Below are 22,163 nucleotides of genomic sequence, written 5' to 3' on the forward strand. Positions count from 1 at the left end.
TCTGAAAAACAACCCTCCACCACCACCACCCTCTGTCTTCTACCTTTGAGCCAGTTCTGTATCCAAATGGCTAGTTCTCCCTGTATTCCATGAAATCTAACATCAGCTTAACAATTTATTTGCACCTCAAGTAAGTTCCTGACATGTTTAAACAATAAGATTGACACCACTGCATTGAAAATGAATTGCAAACAAAGTATGACTTTCCTGCTTTCATTTACCAAACTGCATTGTACAAAAGGACATTTATGCAACTTGAGCAGCACAGTGGCTCAGTGGTTAGCATTGCTGCCTCACAGTGCCAGGGACCCCAGTTTAATTCCATCCTTTAGGTGACAGTCTGTGTGGAGTTTGTACATTCTCCCCGTGACTGCGTGGGTTTCCTCTGGGTGCTCCAGTTTCCTCTCACAATCCAAAGTCCAAAAATCCATTCTTAAACGTGATAGTCAGGTGGATTGGCCATGCTAAATTGCCCACAGTGTCCAGAGGTGTGTGAGTTAGGTGGATTACCCATGGGAAATGTAGGGATAGGGTAGGGGTCTGGGTGGGATGCTCTTCAGAGGTCGGTGCAGACTTGATGGGCCAAGCAGCCTTTTTCCGCACGATAGGGATTCTACGATGTAGGGAGAAATTATACTGTCAGGGATGGATTGAACAGGCTTAAACTCTTTTCTCTGGAGAAAGTGGAGAGGTTACTAAAAAGAGGTTTTGGAAAGTATTGAGTCTGTTTCCACTGCACTTTTAGAGCATCCAGCCAAGAAAAGAAAACTGTTACAAAATTCTTCCTTAACTCCACCCTAGAGTGTGTCTTAAATCACTGTCCTCTTCTTACAATCCCTTCTACCAGTGAAAACAAATTGTCCCCATCAACTCCATCAACACACCTCATCATTTCAATTACATTTCCTGACTCATCTCTACTCCAAAAAAGCAAAGGCAGCTCCACATCTGGTCCCTCCACCTAACTTACATCCTCAACTGTGGTACCATATTGGTACATGTCCTCAGTGGCCTTGACATTCCCATGATATGCAGTGCCCAGAATTAAACAAAATCTTTCAGTTAAAGTTTAACAAGTGATTGATGAACTTTTGTCACAACTTCCGTGATTCTGTGCTCCATGTCTTCGCTAATAAAGCTCAGGAGCTTGTATTCTATCTTAACAACTTGTCCTGTCATCTTCAAAGGTTTATACATGACCCTAGGTCTCTTTGTTCCTGCACCCATTCTTGTTTTTACGCGGTCAAAAGTCATAAAGAGAAACTATACAATTATATTAATGAGCACATACAAAGAACAGTGAATGTGTTCTATGTTATCCATCACGTGCATAACAGCCTGAAGCCTGAAAGCAAGTAAAAGAAAATTACAATATGTCATTAAGCAGTCTGACATTTGATTTCTTTTGTGGCCATTAGTTTTTTTTTACTCTCTTTTGAACATCTCATTTGTGTGCTCATCAAAGTACAAGATATCAATGATCAGGATGAAGCTTCTCTCTATTTCCAGCGTTCAATTTCAACTAGATTCAGGGCATAAACTAGGGGATAGCTAGCCTCATCAATGTAAAAAGTGTAAGAAATACAGGAGATAAGTCAAAACATCCAGGTAAATAGCATCAAGCTTAAGCAATATCCAAGCAAGCCTTTTGAGGTGGTTATGTGCTAAGAAGGGGGAATGGTTTTGTGGAGAGGAAGTTGCTGACTGCAATATTTTGAAGAGATAGAATCAGCCTCATAGCAGCTACACTTCTTTGCCTTTAAGTCTTTTACTGATGATCAGGATTAAGCAGCTTTGAACATGGGTATGTATAGTATCAAAGTGGCTTGAACAAATACTGAAGGTGGAAGTCCGTGATACATATAGAATAGAGTCCCTATAGTGTGGAAGCAGGTCATTTGGCCCATCAAGTCCACATCAACCCATCTAAGGGCATCCCACCCAGACCCACCCCTATCCTGTAACCCTGCATTTCCCATTGGCTCGCCCACCTGGCCTGCACATCCCTGGACACTATGGGCAATTTAGCATGGCCGATCCACCCTAACCTGCACATCTTTGGACTGTGGGAGGAAACCAGAGCAAGTGAAGGGAACCCTGCAGACACAGGGAAAATGTGCACACTCCACATAGACAGCCACCCAAGGGTTGATTCAAACCCAGGTCCCTGGTGGTGTGAGGCAGCAGTGCTAACCACTGAGCCACCGTGCCACCCTAATACAGCTAATCAATCAAGTATGATTTTCAATGGAAACTCTTGGAAGATATTGTCAAAGAGCTGAGAATGTGTGTTGTTGTATCCAAGATTTGGCATTGTGGTGATGCAATCAGTTGTGCTAAATCCTTGAATTAAAATTTTCAAGCTATTAATTGAAACAGATGGGGTAGATAGAAACTATCTCCATTAATTGAGGAGACTAGAACCAGGGAGCATAGTTTAAAAGTTCTGTTCATTAGTCTCTTCATCTTGTGCAAAAATAGCAACATAAATTTTACAGCACCACATAGATATGAATTATTCCATGACATTCTTAAACGTGATAGTCAGCGGTTCATCAAAACAAATACTGCACTAACCTTTAAATAGCCATGTAAATTACACTGACATGAACACACACGTATCACTCTTCTCACCTCCATTGTGGCTTTCTATTTTGTCTGCATTATGTTCCACTGGATGCAGTAATGGTACAACCGTACCTTGGTCTGGTTTTGTGTAAGTTAAAATAAGTTTATCAATGCTGCTGAAAAACTGAGGCGGAATTCCTTCCGATGTCTGTTGAGTGAAAGAGCAAAATAACAATAAATTAGATTATGATATCTGATACTGATGTGTAAGTCAGCTGGGGTGCTCAATCTCTCCAGGTTGGCTGTTAACTAACAGAACGCAGCAGCTCCCAAATCAATTTCTTTAAACATCTAGAAACATAGGGATCAATGATTGTATGGGAACATAAACTCCACGCATCCTTTCAAATCATATATCACTCCAGTTTGGATATAGAATCCCTAAAGAGTGAAAAGAGGCCATTTGGCCCATCAAGTTCACACTGACCCTCTGAAGAGCATCCCACTCAGACCCATCCCCAAACCCTATCCCTGTAACCTTGCATTTCCCATGGTTAAACCAACCACCCTGCACATCTCTCGACACTGCAGGCAATTTAGCATGGTCAATCCACCTAACCTGCACATCTTTGGACTGTGGGAAGAAACTGGAGCACCCAAAAGGAACCTACACAGACACAGGGAGAATGCGCGAACTCCACAGACAATCGGCCGAGACTGGAATTGAACCCAGGTCCCTGTGAGGCAGCAGTGCTAACTACTGAGCCACTGTGCCATCCTTATATGTCACTATTCTGTCATAGTCTGTGAGTCAAAATCCCAGAAACCTCTACTTAACATCAACCCCGGAGAGCTGTCAGAGCTTAGTCATTGTGCGTTTAAAGTTGTGATTGACATATCTCTAAATGCCAACAATGTAAAGGAATGTGGGGAAAAGACATTGAAGTGAATGATCAGCCATGATTGTTTTGAATGGCAGAAGAGGATTCAACAAGCTGAATGACCTACTTCTGTTATTATGTTCCCCTCGAATATATCTTCAACCCCATAGACTGCAGTGGTTCAAACAGAAGCATAATGGTGATGGGTAATAAATGCCAGATTTACCAGAGATACTCATACTAGAGTTATTTTAAATGTCAGAGAGACTACCAAGAATCACATATATGCGATACTGATCATACGTTATAGAGTAAATCAGTATGGCCCAGTATATTGCTATGTCCTGAGATATTACATTCTGTATATTGTTTGGTAACTTACCATTTTCTTACAGCAAGCAAGTGAGATAAATATATCGTGCCAGAACACAGTCTGCTATTTACATTCGGAAGATATTCACTTGGCACTTGAATTTAAGAACAGTTTTAATGACTTAATCTCTTTTAGTTCAAAACAGGAAAAGGATCTGCAAAGCTATTCTCAGGGTGCGCTGTTGAAAAGTTACTTAACTCTCCTCTGGAACCAATTGTTGTGGAATTCAGTTTTTATTTCTTCTTGGCTGAATCTGTCCTCATGTGCAATAACAAATCTCTTAAGATTTCTGTACTCCATAAATTCAAGCCTTCTACACCTCCTTGATCTTCATCACTATACCTTTCGTGGCCATTCTTCCAAACACCTATCCCTAATGTCTGGAATTCCGTCTCTTGGCCTCTCCACATCTCTGCCTCCATCTCTTCTTCAAAACATGCTTGCTTGATCAAGCTTTTAATCACTAATCTAATGTCTCCTTCAGTGCCTTATCCAGGTCGATCCTTGTTGAGCTTCTCACTGAGGTAAGTGTTGGTTGCAAGTCCTCTGCACCCTTTTTTACCTGTTGTCATGGAATCCCTAAATGTTGGAAGCAGGCCATTTGCCCCATTGAGTCCACACTGATCTGTGAAGAGCATCCCACCCAGGTCCATCACTCTAACCCTGTATTTCTCATAGTTACCCCACCTAACCTGCACATCCCTGGATAATTTATCATGATCAACCCACCTAACCTGCACAGCTTTGGACTGTGGGAGGAAACCAGAGTACCTGGAGGAAACCCACATGGACACAGTGAAAACAAGCAAACTCAACACAGTCACGTAAGGGTGGAATCGAACCCTGACCCCTGGCACTATGAGGCAGCAGTGCTAACCACAGAGCTACCATGTTGCTGTCTGGGATCCTGTCTTTAAAAGGTGTCCCCATTAAATGAAAATCCAATTTTCTGGAAACCACAGCAATTATGGCCATTTCAAAGAGTTGAGTGGAATTTAATGGGGCCCTTTCAAATGTGTTGGGAGGTGAGGTGAGCAGGGAATCAGGAAGGCAGATGGGGGATGGAGTGCCCATCATCTTCCCAATGCTTCAGAATTTTATCAGTGGTGGAGAAGATGAAGGACCACCCTTCCACACAAAGGTCAATTGATCTCAAGCTACTAGAGTCTTTCCCCACTGTCATTGGCACCTTACCAGGAGTGGTGGGGGCAGTGAGAAATATGGTAGCCTGTATGGGCAAAACACCCCACTCATGCCCACCCAACCACACACCCACCCACACACCCACCCCTGACCCCTATCTCATTCCCAGCACTTGAGGGGTCGAACAATCTCAACCTGACCTACCGTGCTCTGAGGACAACACCATCTGCAGGTAAGGTGCAGTTCCAGGAGTGGCCACCAATCTTGCTCCTCATTGGCCCTACTTTATGGTCACCACCATGCTGACCAAATTTGGTCCATAATTGTATCAAAACAGCAATATTTCTACCATTGGTTGCCCATTTCCTTTGCTCTCTGCTAGAAATTCTAAACCTTGCCAAATGTTCTCACCACCCTGTCAGTCACCATTAACCTTCTTCTTTAGTTTAATGGCTACTTTTAAACAATGTGCATCTCTTGCCAAGAATGTTCCTCTCTACTCATCCACAGAGTTCTAGGTTCAATTCTCACTCAGACTTGGGCACAGAATCTAGGTTGACATTCCCATGCAGTGCTGGGAGAGTGCTAAATTGTTGTTGGTGCCATTTTTCAACTGAGGCATTACATCAAGACCCCACATGTTCTTTAAGATGGGCATGGAATATTCCATGGCACTGCTTGAAGAGAACGGCAAAGTTCATCCGGAAACCATGTCGCCATTTAACCTTCCACCAACCTCGTAAAACAGATAATCAGGCTATTTATCTTATTGTTATTCAGGGATATTGCTCTGTGTAAATTGGCTGCCAACTTTTGTACATTACAACAAATGTCTGTATTTAAATCTATTCCATTGATTATGAAGTGCTCTGGGAAACTATGGGTGAAGAGCGCAATGTGAATGCAAGTCTTCCTTTCTTCTTTCTACATATGCAGAGAATGTCCAGAGAGAGTCTACAACAACCATTTAATAAATGTTGGATACTGGCACATGCACTTGATTTTGCCTGTTAGGTAAGGACAACTCCACCTCAGCCAATTGGGGATTCTAAGTCAATCTAGTAGATGATGAGTTATTGCTTGTGCTCCTGTCCCTTTAAGAAATGGGATCTCATCTCCAAGACATCTTGATCAATTGTTAAGGTAGGCAGCCCTGCAGTCTCAGCAGTGCTACAGGGAGAAACCAAGAAAGGTGCCAAAGACACCACCTTCAGACTGAGGTAAAGAGGATCAGAGTCACTGGGTTAGATGGGCAGGCTCCAAATGTTTGTGAGGCCGGGGGCAGGTGCTTGGTGGGTACAAGAGGCTGTTACTGCCAACAGAGTGCCTGTGTCCCAAGACCTGAACGAGATACCAGCTTTCACCAGCTGGTCTCCCCCAAAATAGCGCAAATCCAATCACTGTTGGTAAATCGCCATGGTGGCAGGAAGAGAACCTGAACCAGCCAAGCAAGTGGCGAGTCCAGAACCAGGGCTCACAGTCTAAGGACACAGGGTAGGCCATTTCAAACTGAGATGAGGAGAAATTTCTTCATCCAGAGAGGGTGGAATTCACAGAAAGTGGTTGAAGCCAAAACATTAAATGCTTTCAAAAAGGAGTTAAATGCAGCTCTTAAAACTATAGGCATTAAAGGATCAAGGGAGAAAGCAGGAACAGGGGACTGAATTGGATGATCAGCCATGATCATATTGAATGATGGAGCAGGCTTGAAGGGCTGAATGGCCTACTCCTGCTCCTGTTTCTATAATTTCCTCCAGCCCTATAATTCTCAAGAACATTTGGTGATCTTGGCTTGGAGGGAAACTGTATCCACTGTCCTTGCCCTTCTGGGTGTTAAAGGTCAAAGATTTGGAAAGTTCTGTCCAAGAAGGAGAAAGTGAGGACTGCAGATGCTGGAGATCAGAGACTGTGCTGGAGAAGCACAGCAGGTCAGGCAGCAACCAAGGATCAGGAGAATCGACATTTCAGGCATAAAACCTTCATCAGGAATTGTGTCCATCCAGGGATAGCGTGCTTACTGTCCAAGGAGCCTTGGTGAGTTGTTACAGTGTGTCTTGGAAATACATTACTGCCAAGTGCATATACCAATCTGTGACTCGACTAACCATTGAGTCATAGAGTCATGGAATATTCCATGGCACTGTCTGAAGAAGAACAGCAAAGTTCATCTGGAAACCAGATCGCCATTTAACCTTCCACCAATCTCTTTAAAAAGATGATCGGGCTATTTATCTCATTGTTATTCAGGGATCTTGCTCTGTGTAAAGTGGCTGCCAACTTTTGTACATTACAACAAATGTCTGTATTTAAAACTATTCCATTGATTATGAAGTGCTCTGGGAAACTGTGGGTGAAGAGCACAATGTCAATGCAAGTCTTCCTTTCTTCTTTCTACATATGCAGAGAATGTCCAGAGAGAGTCTGCAACAACCATTTAATAAATGTTGGATACTGGCACATGCACTTGATTTTGCCTGATAGGTAAGGATAACTCCATCTCAGCCAATTGGGGATTCTAAGACAATCTAGTAGATGATGAGCTATTGCTTGTGCTCCTGTCCCTTTAAGAAATGGGATCTCATCTCCACGGAAACACATTCTTTGGTCCAACTCGTCCATGCTGACCAGATATCCCAACCCAGTATAATCCCACCTGCCAGCACCCGGTCCATATCCCTCCAAACCCTTCCTATTCATATACCCATCCTAATGCCTTTTAAATGTTGCAATTGTTCTAGTCTCCAAAACTTCCATACACATACCACCCTCTGCGTGAAAATGTTGCCCCTTGGGTCTCTTTTATATCTTTCCCCTCTCACCCTAAACCTATGCCCTCTAGTTCTTGACTCCCCACCCCAGGGAAAAGTCTATTTACCCTATCCATGCCCCTCATAATTTTGTAAACCTCTATAATGTCACCCCTCAGCCACCGATGCTCCAGGGAAAACAGCCCCAGCCTGTTTAGCCTCTCTCTATAGTTCAAATCCTCCAACCCTGGCAATATCCTTATAAATCTTCTCGAGGACAGATTTCCCAGTTTTGGTTCAAGCTGCAGATAGTAGCATGGAAGACATCACCAGATCACCAAGTTTGGGTTTGTCCTTGTAGCTGTAATGACTAGGTCAATGCTGGGTTGTTTTTCTATTTTCATTCCTTTTAGAATTGATACAGAGGGATTGCTATACAACTTCAGAGGGAATGTGACTGTTAGCCATATTCCTGTAGGTCTTAGTTACATGTAGGTCAAACCAAGTAAGTGCAGCAAACTTTTTTCCCTACAGGACACTCAAGGACACTAGGTCTTTAGAACAATCATTTCGTTGTCATCATTAAACTGGCTTTTAATTCACTTAATTTTCATTAAATGAATTTTAAATTCCACCAGCTGCCATGGTGGGATTTAACCTCTTAGACTCATGCAACATGGAAACAGACCCTTCGGTCCAACCAGACCATGTTCCCAAACTAAACTAGTCCCCACTTGCCTGCACTTGGCCCATATCCCTCCAAACATTTCCTACTTGTGAACTTATCCAAATGTCTTTTAAAGGTTGTAACCTGCATCCACCACTTTCTCTGGCAGTTCATTCTACATACAAACCACTTCCCATGTAAAAACATTGCCCTTCATGTCCATTGTAAATATCTCTCTTCTCACCTTAAAATTTGCCCCCCAAGTTTTAAATTGCCCCATCCTAGGGAAAAGACCTTTGTCATTCATTCACCTTATCTATACCCCTCATGATTTTATAAACTTCAATAAGGTCACCCCTCAACCTCCTATGCTCCAATGAAAAAAGTCCCAGCCTTTCCAGTCTATTTTTATATCTCAAACCCTCCATTCCCAGCAACATCCTGTTAAATCTTTTCTGAACCCTCTCCTGTTTAATAATGTCCTTCCTGTAACAGGATGACCAGAACTGCACAAAGTACTCCAGTAGGGGTCTCACCAATGTCCTGTACTACCTCAATATGACAACCCAACTCCTATACTCAAAGATCTGACTAATGAAGGCAAGCATGCTAAACACCTTCTTAACCACCCTGTCTACCTGTGAAGCAAATTTCAAAGAATTGTGTACCTGAACCCCTAGGTCTCTCCGTTCTACAACGCTACTCAGGGCCCTAACATTAATTGTGTAAGTCCTGCCCTTGTTTGTTTTACCAAAATGCAATACCCTCGCACTCCACCTGCCACTCCTTAGCCCATTGACCCCATTGATCAAGATCTGTTTGCAAAATTAGATAGCCTTCTTCCCTGTCCACTTTACCACCAATTTTGGTGTCATCCGCAAACTTACTAACCATGCTTCCTATATTCTCATCCTTCCCCAAGTACTAGCTTCAGCCTCTGGTTTACTAGACCAGTGTCACTGCCACATGATTGTAGGTTGCCGCCAATGCTAACTGCCCTGGTAAGCGACTATACACTTCAGCAATGGGCCCAAATTGTGAGATGCTAGTACCAGTTAAAGCTGCATTGCACTGCTAAGGGACAGCCTGAACCACTTAAGAGGAAGTAATTTTATTCTCATCAGGAAAAGACAGAAGAATGGCACAAGATAGAAAAGAGTAGGCTCCAAAGTTTTCTGTCTTGGCACAGAAGCAGGACATCAGCGCCCACCTCTCCACCCCAACTACCACCTGCCGAGCTCCAGTGCACGACTCGAGCACAGATGTCTCACCCCTTTCCAAACTAAGCAGTCCCTCCACCTCCTGATGAAGAGTCATCAAGATTCAAACCATTAGCTTGCTCTCTCTCCACAGATCCTGACCCATTGTGATTTCCAGCATTTTTTGTTTTCAGTCCCTTTAGAACCCTGGGCCCTGGTTAGTAGTGCTCTGCACTTGAGGCCTCATATTCCTGCTGAGGCCTCAGAACCCTTTGGAAACCTCAGATCCCTGCATAGGCCTCAGATCCCCAGAAATGTCTCGGATCCCTGCAGAGGCCTCAGATCCCTGCAGAGGCCTCAAATCCCCACAGAGGCCTCAGATCCCTGCAGAGGCCTCGGATCCCTGCAGATGCCTCAGAACCCTGTGGAGTTCTCAGATCCCTGTGGAGGCTTCAGAACCCTGCAGAGGCTGCAGATCGCTGCGGAGGCCTCAGATCCCCACAGAGGCCTCACACCCCCTGCAGAGGCTGCAGATGCCTCAGAACCCTGTGGAGTTCTCATATCCCTGCTGGGGCCTCAGATCCCGGTGGAGGCTTCAGAGCCCTGCAGAGGTCGCAGATCCCTGCAGAGGCCTCAGATCCCCGCAGATGCCTCAGAACCCCGTGGAGGTCAATGACAGCAGTCAAGCCCCAAGGGCTTTCAAAATGTTGTGACAAAACTTCAATGACGTCACATGAGATCAAGGCCACGTATCTTCAAATGTCAATTCCCACCACTGAACCATTAGTGTTCACATACATTGTTTCATGCAGAATTTTTGAAGTCAAGATAAAACCATTTAACACCTCTGATACCTCATCCTGTAGACCTTGGTGGCTTTAACAAACACTATCAAACATAAATACTTGTGCGATGATAGCAACAGTCAGTAAAAATCAACCAGCAACTAGCCCACAAATAGTTGACAATGAACCCTTTAAATAGTAATAGTTGGGCCTGTATTTTGCCTTATTTCATTTATTTATTGTCACATGTACATGTTACATGTATTATTACAAATATCGTGAAAGTGTTGTATATTGTCAGCACTTTCTGGCATCATCTTAAAATACAGAAAATAAACCAGGACAGAGAATATAAAATTAAGGATATAAAGTTAAGTGTTCAACTTTATAGTCTTTTTTCTTAATTTCTTAGTTGTGAGCATGGATCCAGGCTCTTCCATCCTGATGCTGAGACCAACACCAGATCAAAGCAGTAGGCCAACCTTGAGATCCTTTGCCACGTCTTTGCCGCTGGAGCCATTCTTTGCCTCCACTGACATCACCATTGCCATGAGACCACGTTGGGCCGATCTTGGCAATGCAGCCTCCAATGATGCTGTCGAGCCCTGAACAGGGCTCAAACTTGTCTCTGGGCCCACCATGCCATAGATGCTGCCAGGTCCCGTATTAGGCCCAAACCTCCTCCCAGCATGTCTCAGAAACTGTGGTAGTGAGCTGCTTTCCTGAACTGCTACAATCATTTGCTTTAGCTAGACTCACCATGCCATTAAGTGGGGTGTTCCAGGATTTTGATCCAGCAACATTTAAGGAACAGCGATATTTTCCAAGTCAGGCTGGTGAGTGGTTCAGAGAGGAACTTGCAGGTGGTGGCGTTCCCATGTATTTGCTGTCATTGTTCTTTTAGACTGTAGTAGCTATGGAAGGTTCTGTCTAAGTAGCCTTGGTGAATTCCTGCAGTTCATCTTGTAGATAGTACACACTGCTGCGACTGAGCATCAGTGGAGGAGGGGGGTGTATGTTTGAAGATGTGGTGCTAATCAAGCAGGCTGCTTTGTCCTGAATGGTTTGCTATTGTAGTTTGGTGTTGTTGGAGCTTTACTCATCCAGGCAAATGCAAAGTATTCCATCGCACTTCTGATTTGTGCCTTACATATGGTATGGATTGGGGAAGTCAGGAGGTGAGTTACTTACTGCAAGATTCATAACATCTGACTTGCTTTTGTAACCAGAGTATTACAGTTCAGTTTCTCAACAATGTTAATCCCCAGGATGTTGACAGGAGGAGATTCAGAGATGGTAAAGCCATTGAAGGTAAAAGGCTGTGGATGTGAGTTTGCTCAGTGAGCTGGAAGGTTCAGTTTCAGACGTTTCATCACTATATTTAGGGGAACAGATAGAAGGTTTTGTGCGAATGAGAGACACTCACAATTGGTGTGTTGCCTCCTAGGTGCCAGGGTTTGTGATGTCTCTGATCATGTTTTCAGGATCCTTGAGGGGGAGGGGGTGCAGCCCCAAGTCATGGTCCACATAGGCAGCAACTACGTAGGTAGGAAGAAAGGTGGAGATCTAAGGTAGAAATTCAGGGAGCTAGGGTGGAAGCTTGGAGCTAGAACAAACAGAGTTGTTATTGCTGGTTTGTTGCCTGTGCCATGTGCTAGTGAAGCAAGGAACAGGGAGAGAGCAGAGCTGAACACGTGGCTGCAGGAGGGAGGGTTTTGGATTCTTGGATAATTGGAGCTCTTTCTGGGGAAGTTGGAACCTCCACAAACAGGATGGTCTTCACCTGAACGAGAGGGGCACCAATATCCTGGGTGGAGAATTTGCTCACACTCTTCAGGGGGGATTTAAACTAATGCAACAGGGGGGTGGGAACCTGAATTGCATTCCAGTGTACAGGAGGTTGAGGGTAGTGAGGTCAAGGATAGGTTTACAAGGTTGCGAGAGGGCACTGGCAATCAGGATGTTGGTGCCAGGAGCATCGGACTAAGGTGGGTGAACTTGCAGCATGGTTTGGTACCTGGGATTTCGATGTTGTGGCCATTTCAGAGACATGACTAGAGGAGGGACAGGAATGGTCGTTGCAGATTCTGAGATTTAGATGTTTCAGCAAGAACAGAGATGATGGTAAAAGGGGGGAAGCTGTGGCATTGTTAATCCGGGGCAGTATTACAGCGGCTGAGAGAACGTTTGAGGACTCATTCACTGAGGTAGTTTGGGCTGAGGTTAGAAACAGAAAAGGAGAGGAGTTTTCTATAGGCCTCCGAAGTGTTCTAGGAAATAGAGGAAAGGATAGCAAAGATGATTCCCGATAGCAGCGAGAGTAACAGGGTAGTTGTTATGGGGGACTTTAAATTCCCCAATATTGACTGGGAATACTGTAGTTCAAGTAGTTTAAATGGGTCAGTTTTTGTTCAATGTGTGCACAGTGTGTAGACAGGCCAACAAGGGGCAATGCCATATTGGATTTGGTACTGGGGAATGAACCAGGCCAGGTGTTAGATTTGGAGGTTGGTGAGCACTTTGGCAATAGTGACTATAATTCGGTTATATTTACAATAGCAATGGGCAGGAATAGGTATATATTGCAGGGAAAGAGGTATAACCGGGGGAAAGGCAATTATGATGCGATTAGGCAAGATTTGGGATGCATAGGATGGGAAAGAAAACTGCAGGGGATGGACACACTTGAAATGTGGAGCTTATTCAAGGAATAGCTACTGCAGGTCTTTGATAAGTATTTACCTATCAGGCAAAGACTTAGTTGTCGAGAGAGGAAGCCATAGTTTATTTAAAAAGTTGAAGGCCTTGTCAAGAGGAAGAAGAAGGCTTATGTGAGGATGAGGCGTGAAGGCTCAGTTAGGGGGCTTACGAGTTATAAGTTAGCCAGAAAAGACCTAAAGAGAGGACTAAGAAGAGCCAGGAGGGGACATGAGCAGTTTTTGGTGGATAGAATCAAGGAAAACCCTAAGGCCTTCTACAGAAAAATCAGGAAAAAAAGAATGACTGAGTAAGATTAGAACCAATCAAAGATAGTATGGAAAGTTGTGTGTGAAATCTGAGGACATAGGGAAAGCGCTTAATGAATACTTTTCATTGGAAAATGGCAATGTTAGTGAGAATGCAGAGACACAGACTACAAGATTAGATGAGATTGAGGTTGACAAAGAGGAGGTTTTAGCAATTTTGGAAGATCTGAAAATAGATAAGACACCTGGGCTGGATGGGATTTATCCTCTGATTCTATGGGAAGCCAGGGAGGAGATTGCGAAGCCTTTGGTTTTGAACTTCATGTCATCATTGTTGACAGGTGTAGTGCCAGAAGACTGGAGGACAGCAAATGTTGTTCCCTTGTTTAAGAAAGGGAGTCAGGACAAGCCTGGTAATTATAGGCCAGTGAGTCTTACTTCGGTTGTGGGTAAGGTGTTGGAAAAGATTATAAGAGATAAGACTTATAATCATCTGGAGAGGAATAATTTGATTAGGGATAGTCAACACGGTTTTGTGAAGGATAGGTCGTACCTCACTAACCTTATTGAGTTCTTTGTGAAGGTGACAAAACAGGTGGATAAAGGTAAAGCAATTGATGTGGTGTATATGGACTTCAGTAAGGTTTGATAAGGTTCCACACAGTAGGCTATGCACAAAATACAGAGTTTCGGGATTGAAGGTGATTTAGTGGTTTGGATCAGAAATTGGCTAGCTGAAAGAAGACAGAGGATGATGGTTGACGGGAAATGTCCACCCTAGAGTTCAGTTACTAGTGGTGTGCCGCAAGGATCTGTTTTGGGGCCACTGGTGTTTGCCATTTTTATAACCGATCTGGATGTGGGTGTAGGAGGATGAGTGAGTAAATTTGCAGATGACACTAAGGTAGGCAGAGTTGTGGATAGTGTTGAAGGATGTTGTGGGTTACAGAGGGACATAGATAAGATGTAGAGCTGGCTGAGAAGTGGTAAATGGAGTTTAATGTGGAAAAGTGTGAGGTAGTTCACTTCGGAAGAAGTGACAGGAATGCAGAGTACTGGGCTAATTGTAAAATTCTTGGAATGTAAATGAACTGCGAGATCTCAGTGTCCTGGTGCATAAATCCCTGATAGTTGCCACCCAGGTGGGTAGTGTTGGTAAAAAGTCATGTGGTGTGTCAACGTTTATTGGTAAGGGGATTGGGTTTCAGAGCCACAAGATCATGCTTCAACTGTACAAGACACTGGTAAGGCCGCACCTGGAGTAATGTATACAGTTCTGGTCACCACATTATAGAAAGGATGTGGAAGCTTTGGAAAGGGTTCAGAGGAGATTTATTAGGATGTTGTCTGGTATGGAAAGAAGGTCTTACGAGGAAAGGCTGCGGGAACTGAGGCTGTTCTCATTGTCAAGAAGAGGGTTGAGAGGTGACTTAATTGAGACGTATGAGATAATCAGAGGGTTAGATAGAGTGAACAGTGAGAGCCTTTTTCCTCAGATGGTGAAGGCTAATGTGAGGGGATATAGCTTTAAATTGAGGGCTGATAGATTTAGGACAGATATTAGAGGCAGTTTCTTCACTCAGAGGGTAGTAGGGGTGTGGAACGGCCTGCCTGCAACAGTATGAGACTCACTGAGATTAAGGGCATTTAAATGGGCATTGAACATTTGTATGGATAATAATGGATCAGTGTAGATTAGGTGGACATCAGAGTATTTTCAAAGGATGGCGTAACATCGAGGGCCGAAATGCCTGTACTGGGCTTTAACATTCTATGTTCATACCAGGTAACAAGATCATCAGTGAGTCTCGGTGAAGCGCTGATGTTATGCCCCCCTTCCTATTTATGTGTTTGGGTTTCTTTGGGTTGGTGATATCATTTCTGGTTCTTTTTCTGAGAGGATGGTAGATGGGGTCCAAATTAATGTGTTTGTTGATAGAGTTCTGGTTGGAGTGCCATACTTCGAGGAATTCTCATGCGTGTCTCTGTTTGGCTTGTCCAAGTATGGGTGTGTAGTCTCAGTCAAAGTGATGACCTTCCTCATCCGTATGTGAGGATACTAGTGATAGTGGGTCATGTCTTTTTGTGGCTAGTTGATGTTCATGAATCCTGGTGGTCAGTTATCTGCCTGCCTGCAATGTACACACCAATGTAGTGTTTATTACAGTCATAGAGTCATAGGGAGGTACAGCATGGAAACAGACCCTTAGGTCCAACTCATCCATGCCAACCAGATATCCCAACCCAATCTAGTCCCACCTGCCAACACCCAGCCTGTTATCTTTCCAAACCCTTCCTATTCATACACTCATCCAGATGCCTCTTAAATGTTGCAATTGTACCAGCCTCGGGCATTTCCTCTGGCAGCTCATTCCATACACACTCCACCCTCTGTGTGAAAAAGTTGCCCCTTGGATCTCTTTTATATTTTTCCCCTCTCACCTTAAGCCGATGGCCTCTAGTTCTGGACTCCACGACCCCAGAGAAAAGACCTTGGCTATTTATACTATCCATTCTCCTCATGATTTTATAAACCTCTATAAGGTCACCCCTCAGCCTGCAACGCTCCAGGGAAAACAGACCCAACCTGTTCAGCCTCTCCTTGTAGCTCAAATCCTCCAACCCTGGCAACATCCTTGTAAATCTTTTCTGAACCCTTTTAAGTTTCACAACATCCTCCTGATGGGAAGGAGACCAGAATTGCATGAAATGTTCCAACAGCTGCCTAAACAATGTCCTGTACAGTCGCAACATGATCTCTTAACTCAATACTCTGACCAATAAAGGAAAGCATATCAAACACCTTCTTCTCTATCCTATCTACCAGCGACTCCACTTTCAAGGAGCTATGAACCTGCACTCCAAGGTCTCTTTGTTTAGCAACACTCCCTAGGACCTTACCATTAAGTGTACAAGTCCTACTAAGATTTGCTTTCCCAAAATGCAGCACCTCACAATTATCTAAATTAAACTCCATCTGACACTCCACAGCCAATTGGCCCATCTGATCAAGATCCCATTGTAATCTGAGGTAACCTTCTTCGCTGTCCATTACACTTCCAATTTTGATGTCATTTGCAAACTTACTAACTTGACCTCTTATGCTCACATCCAAAGCATTTATATAAATGATGAAAAGTAGTGGACCCAGCACCAATCCTTGTAGCACCCCACTGGTCACAGGCCTCCAGTCTGAAAAAAACCCTCCACCATCACCCTCTGTCTTCTACCTTTGAGTCAGTTCTGTATCCAAATGGTTAGTTCTCCCTGCATTCTGTGAGATCTAGTCTTGCTAACCAGTCTCCTATGGGGAACCTTGTCGAATGCCTTGCTAAGTCCTTGCAAGGTAAAGTGCTATTGCTAAATTTTCTGTTGTTGGAGATGGTCATTGCCTGGCACTTCTGTGGCACAACTGTTATTTGCCACTTGTCAGCCCAAACCTGTATATTGTCCAGGTCTTGCTGCATGAGGACATGGACTGTGTCAGTATCTAAAGAGCTGTGAATGGCACTCAACATTATACAATCATAACACAGTCCAACTTCTGAAACTATAATTGAGGGAAGGTCATGAATTATAAGCATTGGAAGTCCCCTGAGGATCTCCTGCGGTGATGGCCTGAAGCTGAATGACTAACCTCCAGTACCTACAGCCATCTTTCTTTATGACTGTACCTAGATTTCTCCTTGATTCCTATGGGCTCCTGTTTGCTAGGGCTACTTGATGGCACATTCAGTTAAATACAGTCTTTACATCATGGGATGTCACTCCCATCTCACCTCTGGCATTCAGCTCTTTTGTCTATGCTTGAACTAAGACTCTAATAAGATAAGGAGCTGAGTGGTCCTGGCAGAAATCCAACGTTATTGCTAAGCTGGTGCTGCTTGATAGCATTGCTGGTGACATATTCCATCACTTTACTGTTGATTGAGACTAGACTGATGGCAAGGTAACTAGCTGGGTTGGATTTGCTGCATATGTTTTCATCCATGCATCATTAAGAGAGGGCATTAGCTGTAGCATCAAGCTCTGAAATATCAGCACCATTGTCAAAGCAGTATTACATGGGGATTAACTTAATGATCTGCCCATTATATGCTCACTCACTGACTATTGGCTAACCCCTCAGCAAAATGGCATTGAGTGCAGTTCACACCAAATGTGCATGACTCTCCCCAGCATTAAACATCCAAACGTTTCAGCAACTGAATCTACGACAAGAGACTGAATTAAAGTTCTGAAGTTATTTTGTTCTGGTCTGAATAGAGCGTGAGTTCCTCTGAATAACAAAAAGTATAATTAATCTCTGTCCGTCCATATTTTATAAAGCTTTAAGGTTTTCACAAAGACCTTTAGCTCGGGTTGTGGATGAGGTAGTTGGTTAGCTCGCCGAGTTAACCAACTGTCCCGTTTTAGAAAGCCTTCCCTTAAAATTATTGAACCAGTTGTCACTGCTGTGAGAAATTAAATTCCACAAAAGCACACAAAATCTTTCTCGGACATCTACTGTGATTTAGGAGGATAGTCACTAGAACAGTTTTGTTGTAGATGAATAAATTAGACTATGAAACAGAAAGTAATTTCTTTGAGACAATAAGTTGTTTTTATTAATGGGATGTGGGTATCACTGGTTGAAGCAGCATTTATTGCCACGTTGCTGTTGGTCTGGATTCACATGTAGACCAAACCAGGTAAAGAAAATGATGGGTGTTTTCCAATAATTAGCAATGATTACATGGTCATCATCAAGCTCTTAATTCCAAACTGTTATCTGCCATGGTGCCATGAATCCGTATTTCCAGAATACTGCCTTGGTCTCTGGATTAATAATCATCCAGTGATAATATCACTAAACCAACACCTACCCACTAAATTTGCAACTCAATTGAGCAAAACAATGGAAAGGATTTAACACAATTCCATTTTGAAAGCTTTGGCTTTGAAATTAAGCTGTGAAGACATCAATAACATTTCTAACATTCATTTCAGTTCACTGAATCTTTAACCTGTCATTTAAAGGCCCTTACAGTTTTAATTGGACCAGTTTTTCTTTATTAAAAGTTGATCACGTAGAAAAAGACTAGGGGCTGGACAGTTATAAATTGAAATAACATTTATTGCTGGCATATATCTTGAATCTACAAAAATTCAACAATATTACCGATACACTTCTAAATTTGTTTTTTGAAAAAAACAAGAAAAATGCAAATCTGAATAAGAAATGGCTGTGTGATTTTATCAGTCAGCCACTAAAAATGAAGGTATGAAATGAGAGCTTTTAAAATTTCTGATGTTCAGTGATTTACGATATGAATCAGTGTGACTTTATGAGATTGCGCTGTGCTGCGTTCATTCATTCAGACTGCGGTAATTAAGTTTTTAATGCCTTTCGCCAAATTATAGCAAAGCAAAGATTAAATTGTACAATGAGACAGTAAATCATTGTGTTAATCAGGTAAAAGGTAGAAAAGGCATTTTGTATTTCTTTTCCCCTAGAATTAGATGTAGAGTAATGCTCAGCTGGTGAGGGTTGAGAGACAAGAGTCACTGTGAGTGCATTTGATATTTAACTGCTTTTTTTTAAGAAAGACTGGATAGGCTGGGACCTTTCTCACTGGAGCATAGGAAGTTGAGAGGTGACCTTTTATTGAAGTTCATAAAATCATGTGGGGTATAGATAGAGTTAATAGGAGGTGTTTTTTTCCAGGGGATGGAGGAATTTCAAGAGTAGGGGGCACACTTTTAAGGTGAGAGGGTAAAGATTTAAAAAGACATGGGGGCAAATGTTTTACACAGAGGGTGGTTCACGTGTGGAATGAACTTCCTGAGGTAGTGGTGAATGTTGGATGAGTACATGAATGGGAAAGCTTTGGCAGGATATGGGCCAGGAGCAGGCAGGTGGGACTAGTTCAGTTTGGGATCATGTTTGGCATGGACTGGTGGGACTGAAGGGTCTGTTTCCATGCTGTACGACCCAATGGTTCTAATGATATAAAGGACATGATCTCATTGAATGATGGAACAAACAATGATTTGGATGGCCTACTTCTGATCCTGTAGGCGAAAGTGAGGACTACAGATGCTGGAGATCAGAGTCAAGATTAGAGTGGTGCTGGAAAAGCACAGCAGGTCAGCCAGCATCCAAGGAGCAAGTAATTCGACATTTTGGGCAGGAGCCCTTCCTGAGGAATGATCAGGGCAGTCCTGAGGAAGGGCTTTTGCCTGAAACGTCGATTTTCCTGCTCTTCAGATGCTGCCTGACCTGCTGTGCTTTTCCAGCACCACTCTACTTCTGATTCTATGTGTTATGGTCTTATTACATAAAGAGAACAAAACTGAATCTGCCCAAAGTATGAACATGAACATAGCACTGTGGTATCAGTCTCTATTCATTGCTCCTGGTGCAGGCTGCTCACAAAGCTTGCGCTGCCTGATAATTTGAGTGATGAGGCTTGACTTGGCAGGCAACAGGTCCTCAACACTAAATTCTAAGATTTTAGAGAGTACGCTCTATCTTGCAGAGAGTTGCTAATTGCAGCTCTCATATGCTCACTGTATCTATCACACTACTCAACCTACATACCGTGCTACTCAGTGTACCTATACTATGACTCTCTGTATCTATCAAGCTGCTCAGACACTACCCTTGTCAACACAAACTAGAACTGGAACCCTGTGCAGAACATCAACTCCTATGGCTTCCTGATCTCTCAAACATCCCCCCCCCCCCCCCCCCCACATCCACCAATGGACAGAAACCCACCAGTTGGTTGAAACCATGTCACTCACCCATTTCATGATGACCTGCTCAACCCACCTACTGTCCATCTTTCATCTCAGCACCAAGTAAAAATGAACTTACTCCACAAGATTGACCAACACAACTCTTTTGAATTAAAAGAACGTGAAATGCAAGAAGTCATGAATGAGTTCCCATGCCAAACCTCACCTGGCGAATGGTGAACTACATCTGTGAGCTACCACAGTGAGAGTGGTCCTTGCTAAACAGGTTCAGGACGCTCTAGCCCTTGTATAACCAACTTCCATCACTGGGACATCAGTACAAGCCTCTTATGCAGGGGTCTGTTCCCTCTACAGACCAGTAGAGGGCTCATATATAGGGGAAGGCAGCAGCGTATCACTGGACTAGTAAGTCCCAGAGGCCCAGACAGTACTGTACTTCAGTTTAAAAGTTAGAATCATTGAATCCCTAAGCATGAAGCAGGCCACTCAGCCCATCAAGTCTACACCAACCTTCTGAAGGGCACAGCACCCAAGCCCTGTAACCCTGCATGTTCCATGGGTAATTGTCTAGCCTGTGCACTAGAGGGCAACTTAGCACGGCCAATCGACCTAACCTGCACACCTTTGGACTGTGGGAGAAAACTAGAGAAAAGAGAGGAAACCCACACACATGGAGAAAATGTGCAAACTCCACACAGACAGTTACCTGAGGGTGGAGTTAAACCTGGGTCCCTGGCACCATGCGGCAACAGTGTTAATCACTGAGGCACCGTGCCACCCTTTCTTGGTCATTTCTGAAGAGGTCATTGCAGACTCAAAATGTTAACTCTGTTTCTGTCTCCACAGATGCTGTTGGACCAGTTGATTACATCCAACACTCTCTGTATTTGTTTCACAGTGTCCGTATGCAGCAGTGGAAGCTCAGAGTCACACGACGCAAAGACTGCTTTCTGCCAGCAACATTCAAACTGCTATCATCACAGCTGCAGATACCAGCATTCAGTCCAACAACTTTAGACTCCAGTCGTTTGCTAGAATTGTTTAGGCACCAGCTCTGAGGATTGGCAGTGGCTCTGTGGAGTACAAATTCACCACCTTCTGTCATAACAACAGAATTCCTGCGCACACCATACCAACTTCTGAAGTGGAGTCACTGGACTTGAATTAACTCTGTTTTTCTCTCTACCAGACCTGCTGAGTTTCACCAGCACTTTCTGTTTCTGCTTGTTTCAGATCTCCAGCAACTGCAGTTTTTTTGTTTCATGCAAGTAACCAATGATGTGGGTTGTTTTCAAATTGTATCAGAAGACTGAGATGGGCTGCAGTCTATACTGGGAATATAGGCATACCTCACAAGCCTGTTCCATTATTCCATGACATCATGATTCAATTCTATATTCTTGCACTGGCATATACGCCTTAATAACTTCTTGACGAGCAATATTAGTTTCGGTTTTCATGCATGGTGTCCCAAAAGAGTTCATCAGAAAGGAATGAGTAACTGGCCATCTATCTTATTGGTATCCGCAGGATCTTGCTGTGCCATTTTGGCTGCCAAATTGGCCTGCGCAGCAACAATTACACTTACAAAGTACGAGTAGCAATTAAACATTTTAGAAAGCACAGGGGAGGTAAAAAGAATCTACAGAATGCTTTCTTCCTGTTATTATCAGCTAACCTCAAAGTTAAGTACAAACATCCTGCAGCAGAGTTTGAGATGCAGCCAAGTTCCCTTGGGGCTTTTAACTGTAGACTTGTATTAAAATCCCTCCCCAGCACCACCATGACAGCATTTGTTCTCTGCGCACAAAAAAAATACACAAGTGTGAAACATCCGGCATGAATGTGGTGATAGTAAAGTTTGCCACAATTGCCAATTCCGACCTGCTAGGATGAATGCTAAGCTTGCAAAACAGCAGGAACTTGTAAAAGGGTGCAGAGAGTCAAACTGCCCTTAAACACAGTCTGTCAGTACTCATAGGGGAAGGCTTGTAGCTCAGTGGGCAGTGTTCTTGTCTCTACGCCAATGGGGCTCTGGGTTTAACTCCAGGATCCCACTCCAAGGAAGGGATAGCCAAGGAAGGGATGTT

At 43.5% G+C, this 22,163-nt stretch overlaps 1 protein-coding gene across 1 annotated transcript in view; it reads right to left on the reverse strand.

Annotated features, from left to right (window-relative positions):
- LOC140480985 (SH2 domain-containing protein 1A-like) overlaps positions 1 to 22,163 on the reverse strand; it is a 59,179-nt gene that overhangs the window by 20,863 nt on the left and 16,153 nt on the right. Inside the window, exon 3 of the mRNA XM_072576597.1 lies at positions 2,635 to 2,776. Coding sequence (XP_072432698.1) covers positions 2,635 to 2,776 — 142 coding nt within the window. The remainder of the gene's footprint in view (positions 1 to 2,634; positions 2,777 to 22,163) is intronic.

Source organism: Chiloscyllium punctatum, chromosome 9 (assembly GCF_047496795.1).
Source record: "Chiloscyllium punctatum isolate Juve2018m chromosome 9, sChiPun1.3, whole genome shotgun sequence".
Classification (NCBI taxonomy): domain Eukaryota; kingdom Metazoa; phylum Chordata; class Chondrichthyes; order Orectolobiformes; family Hemiscylliidae; genus Chiloscyllium; species Chiloscyllium punctatum.